Source organism: Oryctolagus cuniculus, chromosome 3, assembly GCF_964237555.1.
Source record: "Oryctolagus cuniculus chromosome 3, mOryCun1.1, whole genome shotgun sequence".
Taxonomy (NCBI): Eukaryota; Metazoa; Chordata; class Mammalia; order Lagomorpha; family Leporidae; genus Oryctolagus; species Oryctolagus cuniculus.
The window spans coordinates 10,751,558-10,767,102 of record NC_091434.1 but is presented as its reverse complement, the minus strand read 5'-3'; the positions used below and the strand labels follow the sequence as shown (position 1 = coordinate 10,767,102).

The following is a 15,545-nucleotide window of genomic DNA, read 5'->3' as shown; positions in this document are numbered from 1 at the left end:
AGAATATACCAGCATTTTGATGGGACTGAAGCAATGATATATGGATGAAATGGACCAGTAAGAGAATCAAGCACACAGGGATGAGGCTTCTGGGCAGACCTTTGGAAACATCACATGAAAATGTCAGAGAGAAAAATCCTAGAGGCAGAAGAATAATTACATGAGAAAATCATGGCTTTGAAGTTGTGGAGAACACAGTTTTCAGAAGGTGGGGGGGTGTGACCTCAGTTAATTCTAGCAAGATCTAAATGATATGAACAGTGAAACACGTCAGTGGATTTGGTGTTGCTAATAAGAGCACTTTAATCAAAGTGGTAAGAAATATAAGCCAGAAAGAAGACTTTTGTTTTTGTTTTTGTTTTTTTTTTTTTAGTTTGGTAGTCAGTCAAAGAAAGGAATGACAAATGATGGATGGTTTTGCTGGACATACAGGATCATGGCAAGTGTGTTTTGTCTGCCATTTGATTTTTAAAGGGTAGCTGGAAAGCATAGGTGTTTTTCTTTTAAGATTTATTTATTATTTGAAAGTCAGAGTTACATAAAGAGAGAAGGAGAGTCAGAGAGAGAGAGAAGAGAGAGGTCTTCCATCCGCTGATTCACTCCCCCAACTGGCTGCAATGGCCGGAGCTGCGCTGATCCGAAGCCAGGAGCCAGCAGCTTCTTCCTGGTCTCCCATGTGAGTACAGGAGCCCAAGGACTTGGGCCATCTTTCACTGCTTTCCCAGGCCATAGCAGACAGCTGGATTGGAAGTGGAGCAGCCGGAACTAGAACTGGCACCCATATGGGATGCCGGTGTTGCAGCTGGCGGCTTTACCCACTATGCCATAGCACCAGCCCCAGGAATAGGTGTTTTTATGGATGACAGTGAAACAACTACAAGAATGTAAAAATGCAGGGTGAATGGTATGTTTACAAAGAATGAAGTTCATTTATTCTCTTCTGAGACAAAACAATTTTGCGGCTGGTGCTGTGGCATAGTGGATTAAGCCCCCATCTGGAGTGCCAGATGGCTGGCGGTTTGAGTCCTCGCTGCTCTACTTCTGATCCAACTCCCTGCTATTGGCCTGGGAAAGCAGCAGAAGAATGACCAAGTGCTTGGGCCCTTGCACCTATGCAGGAGACCCTGATGAAGCTCCTGGCTCCTGGCTTCAGCCTGATCCAGCCCCAGCAGTTGTGTTCATTTGTTGAGTGAACCAGCAGATGGAAGGTGTCTCTCTCTCACTCTGTCTCACCTTCATTCTCCCTCTCTCTCTGTATTTCTGACTTATAAATAAATAAATAAATCTTTAAAAAAAGGCAAAGCAATTTTGAAGGAACATGATATTGAAATAACTGAGAAACCAGCTGTCAGTTCCAAATAAGTAAAGAGAACAGGAAGCAGCAGAGCGTTTCCTAGGAATTAATTTTAAAGAAGGAATGTGATATTTTTCTCCATGCCTGAATGAGTAATGCTTAACAGTTGAAATAACTGTTTTGCATGAACATAGTTGGACTGAGAAAGTCAGGAAGAATTTATGAGGCAACAAATGGGTACCAGGGCAGGGCAAGCTAAGGTAATTCTATGAAAACTGTAGTCCTGGTTGCTCATCTTCCAGTACAGCTCTCTGCTGTGGTCCAGGAGGGCAGTGGAGGATGCCCAAGTGCTTGGGCCCTGCACCCCATGGGAGACCAGGAAGAAGCACCTGGCTCCTGGCTTTGGATTGGCGCAGTGCTGGCCATAGTGGCCATTTGCGGAATGAACCAACAGAAGGAAGACCTTTCTCTCTGACTCTCTCTCTCTCACTCTCTATAACTCTACCTGTCAAGTAATTAAAAAAAAAAGAAATATGGATATTTGAAGAACGGCAAGTATTCTAATGAAACTGGAGAATGGGCAGTGAAGGAGAGAGAAGATGGATCAGGAAGTGAAATTTGTACACATGGAGACATATTATAAAGGGAAATAAATTGGGATAATTCATGACCACTATTTCCCACAACCAAATATTTTACATCTACTTTCTATATAGAAGCACATTATGCGCCTTTATTTCCAAATGCTTGAAGAGTTTTACAAACTCATTTATAAAGGATGAATTACGTCTTCATAGTATTGCTGCCCAAAATTAAACTGCAAAGCGTGCAGGAAATGTATTACGTCCTGCCAACCCATTCCATACAAAGTAGATCCCTCTGAAACTCTCCGAGTTGTGGGAGTACAAATCCCCTGGAAATGAGTAGGAATACAAGAAACAACTTTCAAGATCTTCTCTCTTGGAGAATCGTACTGGATGCAGGCAACGGAAGTAAGCTCCTAGGGGAGGTAGGTAGCTTCATCCTCCCAGGAGTCTACTTGCACAAGTAACCCTCGATGGGCTTCCTAAGGTGAATGGGTGCACCACATAGGGCCTCTTATTTGGCTGACCACTGCCAAAAGTGATTGAGATTATCTTGTGATACATATCTCACACACACACACACACACACACACACACACACATACACGGAGCTTTTCTGCAGGCAGCATTTAGCTTTTCCTTAAAGCTTGCTGAATAAATATTTACAGAATGTCATTTAGCAGTGGGTATTGAATGCACAGGGTGTTTCTTCAGCCCTGGGTATAATCCTGGTTTTAAACACATGCGTGTCTCACTTAATGACAGAAAAAATATTTTGAGAACTGCCTTGTTAGGTGATTTTGCCATCATGCAAACCTGAAGTATCTTACACTAATCTAGATGGTATAAGTCAATCACTAGATGTGGGCTCTTGATGCACAAAACATTTGAGGCTGCTGCCCACGTAAAAAGGCACTCTATTTTGCAGTCAACTTTTAATAAGTAGAAATGTACTCTACATGAATGATAAAAGTATAGTATAGTGAATACATAAACTCATAACAGGCGTTTATTGTCATTATCAAGTATTATATGTGGTACCTAATTGTATGTGCTATAATTTTATACAGCTGGCAGAGTGCACGTTTGTTTACACTGGTTAGCAGCATTTTATACAGCTGGCAGAGTGCAGGTTTGTCACCACTGGTTATTGGTGGAGGTTTGTGATGCTTGGGGCTATGAGGTTTAGACCACTGTGACATTGCTAGGCAATAGGAATTATTCAACTTCATTATTGTCTTGTAGGACCTCCTGTGTTTAGGCAACTCCTTGTTGATAGAAGCATTGCTGCTGTGTGTATTTATGTTCCACCCTGAATTTGGTAGGGATTATGGGGATTAAGAGACTTCATGTCTGGAACTCAGTCTTAAAAGTTCATAACAGAGTCATCTGTGCGTATTTACATACATGTGATGCAGACACAGAACAGGAGAAAGCAGATATTGCAAGTCAGCATTTTGGGACACTGGAAATTCTTGGTACCATCAAAACTTTTTTGTTAAGTTTAAAGTTAAAGACTTTTTTAAAAAAGTTTCAAGCTTGATTTCTTTAAGAAAAATAACTTTAAAATATGCTTGAAAATTTGGTAAATACCAGAAATAGATCATTCAAAATGCCCCTTCACGGGTCACTGATCATTTTCTTGGTCATGTTAGTCTCACATGAAGTGAAGTGTCTGTCTCTTTAACATTTTTTTTTTTGAGATACAGGATCAATGGGTATAAATATATTCGGAGAAAAAATATAAAATAAAAATTCATCTAAGATCTCATTTTGTCACTGTTGCCTCTGGGTTGTATTGTCATGTGAGGCCCACAGGACAGGTCAGCTGACAAATACCTTCTTCAGTTTTGCAACCTCATGTGTGGAATGTTGAAGGCTATTTGAGAGCTTGTCTTACTTATTTGCAAACTTAAGGCAAATAGAACACCCTTTTAAATACTAATATTCATCAGCTAAACTATATGTTAGGAAATGATGTTCAGCCTATCGGGGTGGTTGTTTTGATTCTGGCTCCACTTCTTCTTCTTCTTCTTTTTTTTTTTTTTTTTTTTTTTTTGACAGGCAGAGTGGACACTGAGAGAGAGAGAGAGAGAGAGACAGAGAGACAGAGAGAAAGATCTTCCTTTTCTGTTGGTTCACCCTCCAATGGCCGCCACGGCCGGCACACAGCGCTGATCCGAAGCCAGGAGCCAGGTGCTTCTCCTAGTCTCCCATGTGGGTGCAGGGCCCAAGGACTTGGGCCATCCTCCACTGCACTCCCGGGCCACAGCAGAGAGCTGGACTGGAAGAGGGGCAACCGGAACTGAATCCAGCGCCCCAACCAGGACTAGAACCCGGTGTGCTGGCGCCGCAGGCGGAGGATTAGCCAAGTGAGCCGCGGCGCCGGCCATGGCTCCACTTCTTGACTCCAGCTGCCTCTAATGTGGAACCTGGGAGGCAGCAGGGATGCCTCAAAGTCCTGAGTCCTGCCATCCATGCGGGCAGACCTGGCTTGTGCCCCCGCTCAGCTCCTGGCTTCAGCAGTGGCCCAATCCTGGTCATTGCAGACACCTGGGGAAATGAATCAGTGGATTTGAACTCTGTCTATTCTCCTTTCAAATAATTTTTAATGTAAAAGTGTATTATATAAAGAGGGTATAATTTGTTTGAAGGAGGATAGCTGGGAGTCTTAAAATGATCAGCAAGGAAACAACCTAACAGTAACTACAAACAAAAAAATATGGATGGTCAAGTCAATGTTAATGAAGAATTAAACCAAAAGACATATCATGGAAAGACAAAAATTATACTCCAGGAAATAGTAGAAAGCATTAGAGGATGAAAAGGAACTAATTTAGCTTTTAATTAAAAAATAAAAATACTGAAAAGCCCAATTCCTACCATTTATGGAAAGGACCTCTATTAAGATAATGTTTCAGCTATTGGATTTTGTCGATTGGCTTCCAATCCCATCATGCTCCTTCACATTTCCTTTCCTTTAAATAGTCATTTTTTTAAACTTGGGAGGTTAGTATACGAGTATTTTTTTCAGAATGGCAAATTAAAATTAAATCAATAGTTTCATAGGAGAATTCTATTTAGGAAAACATCAAGTTTTGATTTTGAAAAATTATTGAAGGGATTTCTGAGCCAGTCTTCCCAGCTAGCAGTTCATGCTTGGCAGAACGTTCATTGTACTGATTGCTCCAAATTACTCTGCCTAAGACTCCTCGTTTAGCTGGGTAATAAATGTGGTTTCCTACTGAAAAAATGACTAAAGCTCACGGTTTAATGCTTGAAAACAAACAGGAATATTGAGCTATTCACACAGTACCCTGAATGTTTTCCAAGCCAGAAATTATCCCTCAAAAATTTTCAAAGTAGAGATCATCTTGAATTCAGTAAACATTGATACATGGAAGACCTTAGTTCTAAGAAACCATGAATCTAACTATTTGGCGTGCAGTGAATGAGTACCAAAAGAGTCTAAATTGGATTTGAATAAGTTCCCTACTAATTTTGCTCAGGAACAAATGACCAATTAACTAAGCAACAATTCACTTAGAGTGGGGTCTCCAGAGTTATGAACAGACTACACGGTGGTAAAACGTGGAAGAGTATGGCTACAGTGCCCTCAGATTCTGTGTGTGTGTGTGTGTATGTGTATGTGTGTCCCAATATCTGCCTCTCAGATAATGTTTTTAAGTGTCCACGTGATTGTATGGAGATATTCGTATTGGTTTTCCATAGAGGCCCTAAAATTCCTTTTAGGATCAGAGTCATGCACAATTGTTAATGCTGTGTCAGTTTCAAGTATTACAACCTACTGGGGAAATGGGTAATCCAGTATGTCTTTTATTTGTGTTTAGAAGAATTACAGAGGGAAGTCATATAATTTAGATCCAAATGGGAGTCTTTTGGATTAGTGAGGAATAGGAGAATTATTTTCTTACATGTGGAAAGATCCAGTGTAATCCTGGATTTGACTGTCAAACTTAGCATTTCTAACTGTAGACATGCAATCCAGCGCCCCAACTTTCATGCATCCTTGAAGTGGAACACTTTCTAAAACAGGGACAGTTTAGCTGAGAACTTCAACCTAAGTGTGGCCACAAATAGATTTTGCTCTCTGCTTCTATCTTTCACAAGGTGTAGCTGCGTGATTGTGTATCTGCACCAGCAAATGTTTGAATTTTCCAACTCGTCAAATTTGAATTCATAGAGATGACATCACTGTTCAATTACAAACTCTTGTTCATTTTTCCTAAATATTTTTTAGCCTGAAGCTAGTTTTCTGGACAAGTGCTCAAAATTACTAAAAATATTTGCCTAAAGAAGGAGAGTCACTTGTCTGTTGAATGGACTCTGTGTATTTTATGCTATGAGACTCTGCCATATGAAATTTTTGTATCTTGTGTCTCTGCCAGTTCTGGTTCTCTGGTTCTGCTCATTATGTATAAAAAGCCTCCATCCCATTTCCAGTTTCTCCTTATCCGAATCCCTCCCCCTTTTCTCACTTTTAGCAGAAATGCTGGCTTGCAACTTACCTCTAGGAATAGCTCAGAGCTGATGCTCTTAATTTAGTCACGAGAATCACATTACGTTTCCCTACTCTTTGGAAACACTCTTCCTGAGTTTCTCTAATAATGATCCCATGGGAGCTTTTGAGTTCAATAAGAAGGAAACACACAGCTCTGCAGACCACATAGGAAGGAGAATATTTCACATTAGCAATATAGATTCACATTCTAAGCTATAGTAATTATATTGTTTAAGTATAACAACTCTTCCTTTGAAAAGGAAGGTTCCGCATGTAAAAGCTAAGCTCCAGTATATTAAAATGCATGCCTATTTCTTTCTTAGGTTGAAAAGTTTTATAAACAGTGACTTGTAAGAATGATGGAAAATTTTTATGCAGTTTTCATGAAAAGAACCCAAGAGAGCTATGGAATGGTCTTTTAAAATCATGTGGCTCTATTTCTGAATGTTTTTCTCTGTTGTTTTTGAAAACTTAAATATATGTTTCAGAGAACTGATCAGAGTAATTTGGTTGAAATGAGCAAAATTGAAATAGAACCATCAGTCTTCAAAAGGTTCATGGAAAATATGTGATATGAAAAAACTATGCATGGATTTCAATTTTTTGGTACCACAATAAACTTATATTTTAATTCCATTTTCCACAAATTTTGTGAAGTATTCTCAAGTGTTGTTTCATCCATACTGCAGGTAAACCACTTACATAGTTTCAAAAGGCTACTTTTCGAGGCTTTATTTAATTATGACACACTTCTGTCTTAAACACACACACATATGCTCACTTCCCAGTTTTGCGGCACAATATTCCGAGAGTTCTGTATACTTACAGAAGCACAGTTTTCAGACTTGTCATCCACAAAGCCAATTTGGCAGGGTGTTCTCTGATTCTGCAACCAGTAGTCTGTTGACTCCAGCAAGCTATTGCTGCGAAGAACCTGGGGGAAACCAGAGAACTTTCTCAGTGCTTACTTGGTAAAGCTTTCTGTTTTAAAAACAAAAATAAAAACAAGCAAAAAAAAACTCATTCGTTAAAAACCTGTCGGTGTTTTTTTTTTCTTTCCTCAGAGCATCTGACTATTAGAAGAAAAAAAAAAAACTTGCCGTATAATAGCACTGCTCGGATGTATCAAGTATTCTACCGGAAATCAACTCGAGAGGAACATGTGGATCTTCGTACTGATGTCCCTTCTCTCACCAAACCCTGACCTTGGACACGTCACTGTTGCAAGATTGGCAGGCAAATGATTGTTTGAGGGTCTGGTCCAACTGCCAACGGGGCTCAGACTATAGTGTGAGCACTCCTTCAGACCCTTTTAATATGTTATATTTTTAAAAAACATAGCCTTTTTCTTTTTGGTGTGACACTGTTCCGTAGTTGCTCAACTCTGCTAACATAGGTGTGACAAAAGGCCCAATCGTAGAACATGAGGATACTACATTAAGTTTTAAAGTCTTAGGAACAGGTAAACTGCATTCAAGTAATCATTTTCCATGTAGAAAGAGTACAGTAAAGCAAACGGAAGTTTACTACATGAATTCCCAGGCCCAAACATGACTTACAAATGCCTTGTTTTGGTGATTGGATTTTAAAGCAAGGAAGGAAGAACACATATCAGAGCCAGAATATTTTGAAGACGCAAATCTCATAAATTATTTGACTTGTAATGTGTCGGAACACTCTGCAATCATTTAAAACTTTCCTCATCTTATTTAAAATGTCCAATACTCTCTCAGTAGTCACTATGTCTAATATTTGACTACTGCTTTTAGTTAAGTGCTATAATAGATTTAATCAGTTTATCAGTAAAACTGAATGACATTCAATTAAATTTCATGTATACAACCCAAGAATGTCTTTTTTATTCAGTAGAGATAGAGCACATTAATTTTTGTCTCTGATTAGAGTTAACCACATAATTCTGACACATTTTTCTATGACTATTTTTTTCATTTTGTTTTTGATGCGTAAACTCGTAAACCTTCACCACACTCTGCTTTTGGTTACCTAACAGTGAGATAATTGTTTCCCGTAAGAGAGCAGAGAGACACTTCGTGAATGGATACCTGATTTAATGATGAACCTGGGTGATCAGTGCTGACCAAAGTTGGCTGCGGAACTTCTCAGTTCTCTCAAAGATTGTGCCTAAACTATGACACTGACACTGTGGGTTGTGTTCTTTCCTAGGGCACAGTAGTCAAGCAGTTTTTCCAATAATAGTAAAACATTTGCCATTTCCACTCTCATTGTGTCATGAGTACGCAGTGGATTTTACAGAGGCCACATGGCTTGCGATAGCACAACGAACAATGCCGAAGAAGGTAGGAGAGCTCAGCCGTTTCTATACAGTCAGGCATCAAAGAGATTCCCAAACAGGAAAACTGAAGTCACTGTTCACTAAAAGATTTTTGTTTGTTTTGGAAATATTTTTTCATAAAATGTTAATGTGCATTTATCCCTATTTATAAAATTGTTTTAAAAACTATTTATTTATGAAATTGAAATGCAGAGAGAGAGAGAGATAGAAAAAGTTCCCATCTGCTGGTTTACTCCCTAAATGGCGGCAACAGCCAGGGCTAGGCTAGGACCAGAGCCAGAAGCCAAAATTCGATCTGTACCTCCTACATGGAGGGCAGACAACTCCTTGAGCAATCACCTGTTGCTCTCCAGAATGAGCATTAGCACAGAGCTGGAACCACGAGCAGAGCTAGGACTTGACCCAGCACCTTGACAGGGGATGAAGGACATCCTAAGAGCTATCTTTCTTTTAATAATTTTGTTTGTTTATTTTTATTTGTTTATGTTAGAGAGAGAGAGAGAGGAAGAGAGAGAGAGAGAGATTTTCCATTCGTTGTTTCACTCCCCAAACGGCCACAATGGCTGGGGTTGTGCCAGGTAGAAGTCAGGAGCGCAGAGCTTCTTCTGGGTCTCCTATGTGGATGCAGGGCCCAAGCACTTGGGACATTCTCTGCTGCTTTCCCGGGTGCATTAGCAGGGGGCTGGCATGGAAGTGGCACACTGGTCGACACCCATATGGGATACTGGCATCAGAGGCAGCTGCTAAATGCGCTAGTCTACAGCGCCAGTCCCAGGAGCTGTCTTAAAGGCTGTGCCAAATGCCTGACTCTAAAGCTACTCTTAAAATAAATTATATGTTTAATTGTGGTTATTTTTAATTAAATAAATGAAAATATTGCTTAGCTTTAATTCATAATATGGAAAATATCAACAAACATTACCCATATGAAACAGAAGCTTTGTGAGGTCTCTAGTAGATTTATTTAGAGAACAAAGAATTTTGAGTTCAAAATAATTGAGAAACATTGATTATCGATAAGCTTTATTTACAATGGAAAAAGTTTCTCAATACATGTTCCACACTGCCATTCACTTTATTTTCAGCAAAGAGTAGAGTTTAAGAGCATGGGCACTGGCAATTTGGAGTGAAATCCTACCTTTGTCATTAGTAGTGGGATGAGCTTGGGCAACTGATTTAAATGCTGTCTCAGTTTCTACCCTAAGTAAATGGGGACAATGCCATCAACTGGTGGACTCATGCATATTTAGTGAACCAATAGATGTGAGTCACCAACCCTATAGCAAGTTATCCTGGAATATGATCTTAATTGTGACTGCTTGAAAAGAACTTCAGTGGACAATAGGAAATTGTATGCTGGGCTGATGTTGAGGCACCGTGGGTTAAGCCACTACCTTTGATGACAGCATCCTGTATAGGATCACTGATTGAGGTCCCTGCTGCTCCACCTCTGATTCAGCTCCCTCATAAAGTGCCTGGGAAAGCAGTGAAAGATGACCTTAGTCCTTAGGCACTTGCCACTCAGGTGGGAGACCTGGAGGGAGAACTGGGGATGAATCAGCAGAATGAACCTCTGTCTCTCCCTTTCAAATAAATAAAATGCTTATTTAAAAAAGAGAAAATTCTATGCCTTGTTTTGATATTATTGGATTGAAACTATTTCATTGGCTGGCATTGTGGCTAGTGGGTAACACCACAGCTTCTGATGCTGGCGTCCCATATAAGTGCTTGTTCAGGAGTGCAAGTGGCTGTTCCACTTCTAAACCAATTCCCTGCTCAAGGTCTGTGAAAAGCAGCAGAGGACAGCCCAAGTACTTGTGTCCCTGCTACCCACAGGAGAGACCCAGATGAAGCTCTTGGCTCCATGCTGTGGCCTGGCCCAGTGCTGGCTGTTGTGGCTATCTCAATAGCAAACCAGTGGAGGAAGATCTCTTTCTCTCTCTCTCTCTCTCGTGTGTGTGTGTGTGTGTGTGTGTGTGTCTCACTCTCTCTTTGACATTCAAAATAAATAAATAAACATTTTTAAAAGAAAATATGTTAGATTGTGAGGGCTAAATTGTTTAGTAAATACCCTGATCTAAGGTATACTTTTAGTATAAATTTCTGGTATAACCCTTTGTGGCTACTATTTTTGCAAGATTAAAATATACTGGAAATGGTGCTAAAAGCTTCATATATACACCTATTTTTCACCTTTTCATTTAATCTTCATTTTATTGCTGTAAGGTAGGAATTAACTTAAAGATAAGGATCTTTACAGAAGTTACTATTTTGAAGATGCAGACCTGAAAGCTCAGATACACTTTAGTTTTTCCTCCAAATCCTGACTTTGGATTTGGTCTTCTTAAAGCCTGACTTTGAACTTTGTCTTGAAGATGCCAAGATTTGTGAGTTTAAATCACTTCATAAGTGGTGTTTTCCATACCATACAAATGGGTCTGATTTGGAGTTTGTTTCTGAAAATTCATGTGCTTCTTCTAATTTTTGTAAATAAATATAAATTTTCTTATGTACTTCTTAATTTTTTGAATTTTTATTTATTTGAGAGGTAGGAAGAGAGGAGGGGGAGAAGGAGAAAGAGGTAGAGGAGGAGGAGAAGGAGGAGGAGGAGGAGGAGGGGAGAGAGAGAGAGAGAGATAGAGAGAGAGCGAGAGAGAGAGAGAGAGAACAAGCTCCCATTTGCTGGTTGACTTCCCTATTGCTCACAGCAGCTTGGACTTTGGTGACATGAAGTGAAGAGTCAGCAACTCAATCTAGATCTTCCATGTGGGTGGCAAAGACACAACCACTGGATTCATCCCCTGTTGCCTTACAGGGTGCCCATTGTAGGAAGCTGGAATGAGGAGCAGAGCAAATATTTAAACCTAGGCACTCCGACATGGCATCCAGGTGTCTAAAGTGTATCTTAACTATAAGGCCAAATGCCTGCCCTGGCACTTTCATTTTTAACTAGTTTTTCATTAATCAAATTCTGAAGTGATTTCTTTAAGGAGAAGAAAAAAGTATATACTTAAGTTAATCCACTTGGCAATTATTTTCAGTATACTGAGTTGCCAAAGGAAAGCACGATTTTACATCTGAGTCACTATTAAACAAACAGATGTCACCATGCTTCTACTCTTTGCCTTTCTTTGATTCTCAGAGTTAGGGACACCATCAATAGAACAATAACTGCATAGTAACATTAGAGTTTAAAATGTAGACACCTATGGGACATACTGGTCAATTATACTTTACAGAGAGGTTTAATACAGCTTTTGACTAGTCATTAGTCATTCCAGAGCACATTCCTTAAAAATCAAACTCTGGGACTGGCATTTGGCCAGTTAATACACCCACATCACAATGCTTGTGCTTGATTCCTGAATCGATCTGGTTTCTGATTCCAGCTCCAGCTCATGCAGACCCGGGGGGGCAGTGATGATGGCTCAGCTGATTGGGTTCCTGCCACTTATATCAGTGAGAGGAGGGAAAGTGTGGTGGGAAGTATCACTAGCTCTTAAAGCTGTATATATGAAATACATGAAACTCATTTCCCTTGTATAAATTAAAATTTAAAAAAGGTCAAATGCTTTATAGAACTGCTCAGTCACTGGAAAATGCTACAAAGACTTCTAACCTGGCTGTTTCATATCCCTAGAGCTCTGAATATGTTTCCTAAGGCACTTTTCCCGTTAGTGAAAACAGAAGCGACAGCACAAGGAAGCGGAATTTAAAACAAAACCTTTGTCCTAGGGATTAAGATGCTGCTTGGGATGATGCAGCCCATAGCAAAGTGCTTGTGTCCCAGTGCTGGCTCTGCTCCTGTTGCAGATTCCTGCTCATGCACACTCTGGGATGCAGCAGGTGATGACTCAAGCCCTGTGTTCCTGCCACCCACATGGGTGACCTGGATTGAGTTCCTGGCTTTGTTGTTCCCCCTCTTCGTGGAGGAATGACACTAAACCCTGCGCTGTTCTTTTGTCTGCTCAGCCCTTCCCGGGTTTGCTGCTGGTCCTTCCCGGGTTGGCTGCCGACCCCTCCACCTCCGTGGAGGAGCGGCTCCCCCTGCCACTTTCCCCGCTTCCGCAGAGGAGCGGCACACCGCCGGCCGGCTCTCTCGGGGGCTGCTCAGATGTTCCTTCAGATGTTCCTGGTGCATGCCGTCTCTCTCCTCCTTTATAGTCCTCTTCCACCAATCCCAACTCTGCTACCCACACGCCGAGCACGCTGCTCTCCTCCAATCAGGAGCAGGATCAGCTCCTGCAGCTTATCAGTCAAATTGGCGAGAGGCAGCTGCATAGAAGTTTATTCCTCCCCAGCGCCATATTGTGGGAGAGCAGATGCATAGAATAAGTCTTAATTCCAGTAACTTAGTCTAGTCTGAGTTGCTCCCCACAGTTCCCCCTTTCTTTTTATTCTTTGGCGTTGATACGCGCCTGTCTTCGGTGCCCCACGGCACACACTCTGCTCTGCTTGCTAGTTGCCCACAGGTGCTTACAAGCCTACCAATCAGGCAAACCGAATCCGGGTCCTCTCTTCGCCATGTTGTGAGGAGGTTTTTAGGCGCTGATGCGTGTCTGTGTTCGGTGCCCTGTGGTGCATGCTCTGCTCTGCCTGCCCACAGGTGCTTACAAGCCCTACCAATCAGGTAGACCAAATCCGAGCCTTCTCATTGCCGTATTGTGGGGAGACTTATTGATGTTGATTCGTGCCTATGTTCGGTGACCTGCAGCGCATACTTTGCCTGCAGGTGCTTATCGCCTTACTAATCAGGCAGACCGAATCTGAGCCCTCTCATTGCCATATTGTGGGGAGGCCTTATTTTTCTCTATTTCTCTATCTCCAGGCATTTCTATCTCTCCTATTTTACCTCTATCTGCCAGCATTCCTATTTCTCTCATTTTACTTCTATACTTCTGTTTCTCTTATCCCCGCGGCTTCCTGGCGCCTGCCCCGCAGCGGCTTCTCAGCGCCCCGCACCGCAGCGGCTTCCCGGCTCTGCGCGGCTTCAGCCCACGCTTCTCTCATCTGCGCGGCTTCCCAGCTTCGCGCGCGCTCTGCAGTCTCCGCGCCCTTCTCGCCCGCACCACGGCCTCCGCGCCAGCCCTGCGCTTTCCTATCTACTTGCGCCCCGGGCATCACGGCCTAGCTCACGTTTCCGCTACCAGTTAGTTTTCAGTCTAAGTTCCCTGGGCTAACCTGACGAATTCCAACCTAGCTTACATCTCCGCTTTTCGGTTTGGCTTCCCGTCTTTTGCTTCCCAGGCTAATCTGACGGATCCCAACCTAGCTTACGTCTCTGCTTCCGGTATATTTTTTTTTGCCTTTTGCTCCCCGGGCTAACTTGACGAATTGCAACCTAGCTTACGTCTCCGCTTCAGCCTACCCCCGCGCCTTCATTTTCCCTAGCTTATATTTTTCTCTAACCGGTACTTTTCCTAACTTTCTTCCAACAATATTTCTCTCTCATTTCTCCTGGCTTCTCCCCACAGTCCGTATCCGAGTCTGTTTCTTCTAGCTTTCACTTTCGCTTTCAACCATAGATTTCTCCTAGCTTCCCCCCGTAGTCCGTATCCGAGTCTATGTTTCTTCTTGCTTTCACGTTCACTTTCAACCCTAGATTTCTCCCGGCACTTTTTCCGTCCGGCTTTTCCCTAGGCTCTTTGCTAGTCTCTCTCTCCGGTATTTTCCTGCTTCTTCCCACTTCTTCCCTCCTAGGTTTCATATCCGAGTCACGGCACCATTATGTCGTTCCCCCTCTTCGTGGAGGAATGACACTAAACCCTGCGCTGTTCTTTTGTCTGCTTGGCCCTTCCTGGGTTTGCTGCTGGTCCTTCCCGGGTTGGCTGCCAACCCCTCCACCTCCGTGGAGGGGCGGCTCCCCCTGCCACTTTCCCCACTTCCGCGGAGGAGCGGCACACCGCCGGCCGGCTCTCTCGGGGGCTGCTCAGATGTTCCTTCAGATGTTCCTGGTGCATGCCGTCTCTCTCCTCCTTTATAGTCCTCTTCCACCAATCCCAACTCTGCTACCCACACGCCGAGCACGCTGCTCTCCTCCAATCAGGAGCAGGATCAGCTCCTGCAGGTTATTGGTAGAACTGGAGGCACCTGTGTAGAAGTTGTTTACTCCTCCCCAGCGCCATATTGTGGGAGAGCAGATGCATAGAATAAGTCTTAATTCGAGTAACTTAGTCTAGTCCGAGTTGCTCCCCACATGGCTTCTGGCTCTATCTTGGCTCAGCTCAGCCATCATAGGAAGCTTGGCAGTGAATCAGTAAATGGTTCTCTATGTTTCTCTGCCTTTCAAATAAAATAAATAATAAATAAATTATTAAACATTAAAAATATATCAAGTAAAAGGGAATCTAAATCTTCTGATGCTTAAGAAGAAATATTTTGAACAGAACTGCTTTGGATTTACTATGTAACTTTGAAGCTTTAATTTCATCCATCATCATTAAATAATATTTCAACTGATTACAGCAATAATTAAAATAAAGTATCCTTTGTATAAATTTAATTGACATTTGGATTCTTAATTATTTGAAACATATGTACTCCAATTACTAACCAAATAATACTACATTTATTGAGAAATCTCTGAGCTGAGGCCATAATATATATAATATACATTATATGAATTAAATCTCTAGACCTGCAGAGATATATATATATATATATATATACACACACACACACACATATATATATAAATTAATAGAATGCCTGGAAAATAGTAAGTGCCCAATAAACACTGGTGATTTTAAAATGATTATTTCTTTATCCCAGGCTTAGAAGAATCAATAATTTGTTTACTGGTTTGTACAGAACTAGAATTTGAGTTGGGCT

General features: G+C 41.6%; 1 protein-coding gene across 3 annotated transcripts in view; it reads right to left on the bottom strand.

Annotated features, from left to right (window-relative positions):
• Nucleotides 1-15,545, bottom strand: part of SPHKAP (SPHK1 interactor, AKAP domain containing) — a 186,980-nt gene that overhangs the window by 113,010 nt on the left and 58,425 nt on the right. For all 3 annotated transcript variants that reach the window (XM_008259275.4, XM_008259274.4, XM_008259276.4), the window contains one exon: nt 7,227-7,334. In XM_008259275.4, coding sequence (XP_008257497.2) covers nt 7,227-7,334 — 108 coding nt within the window. The remainder of the gene's footprint in view (nt 1-7,226; nt 7,335-15,545) is intronic.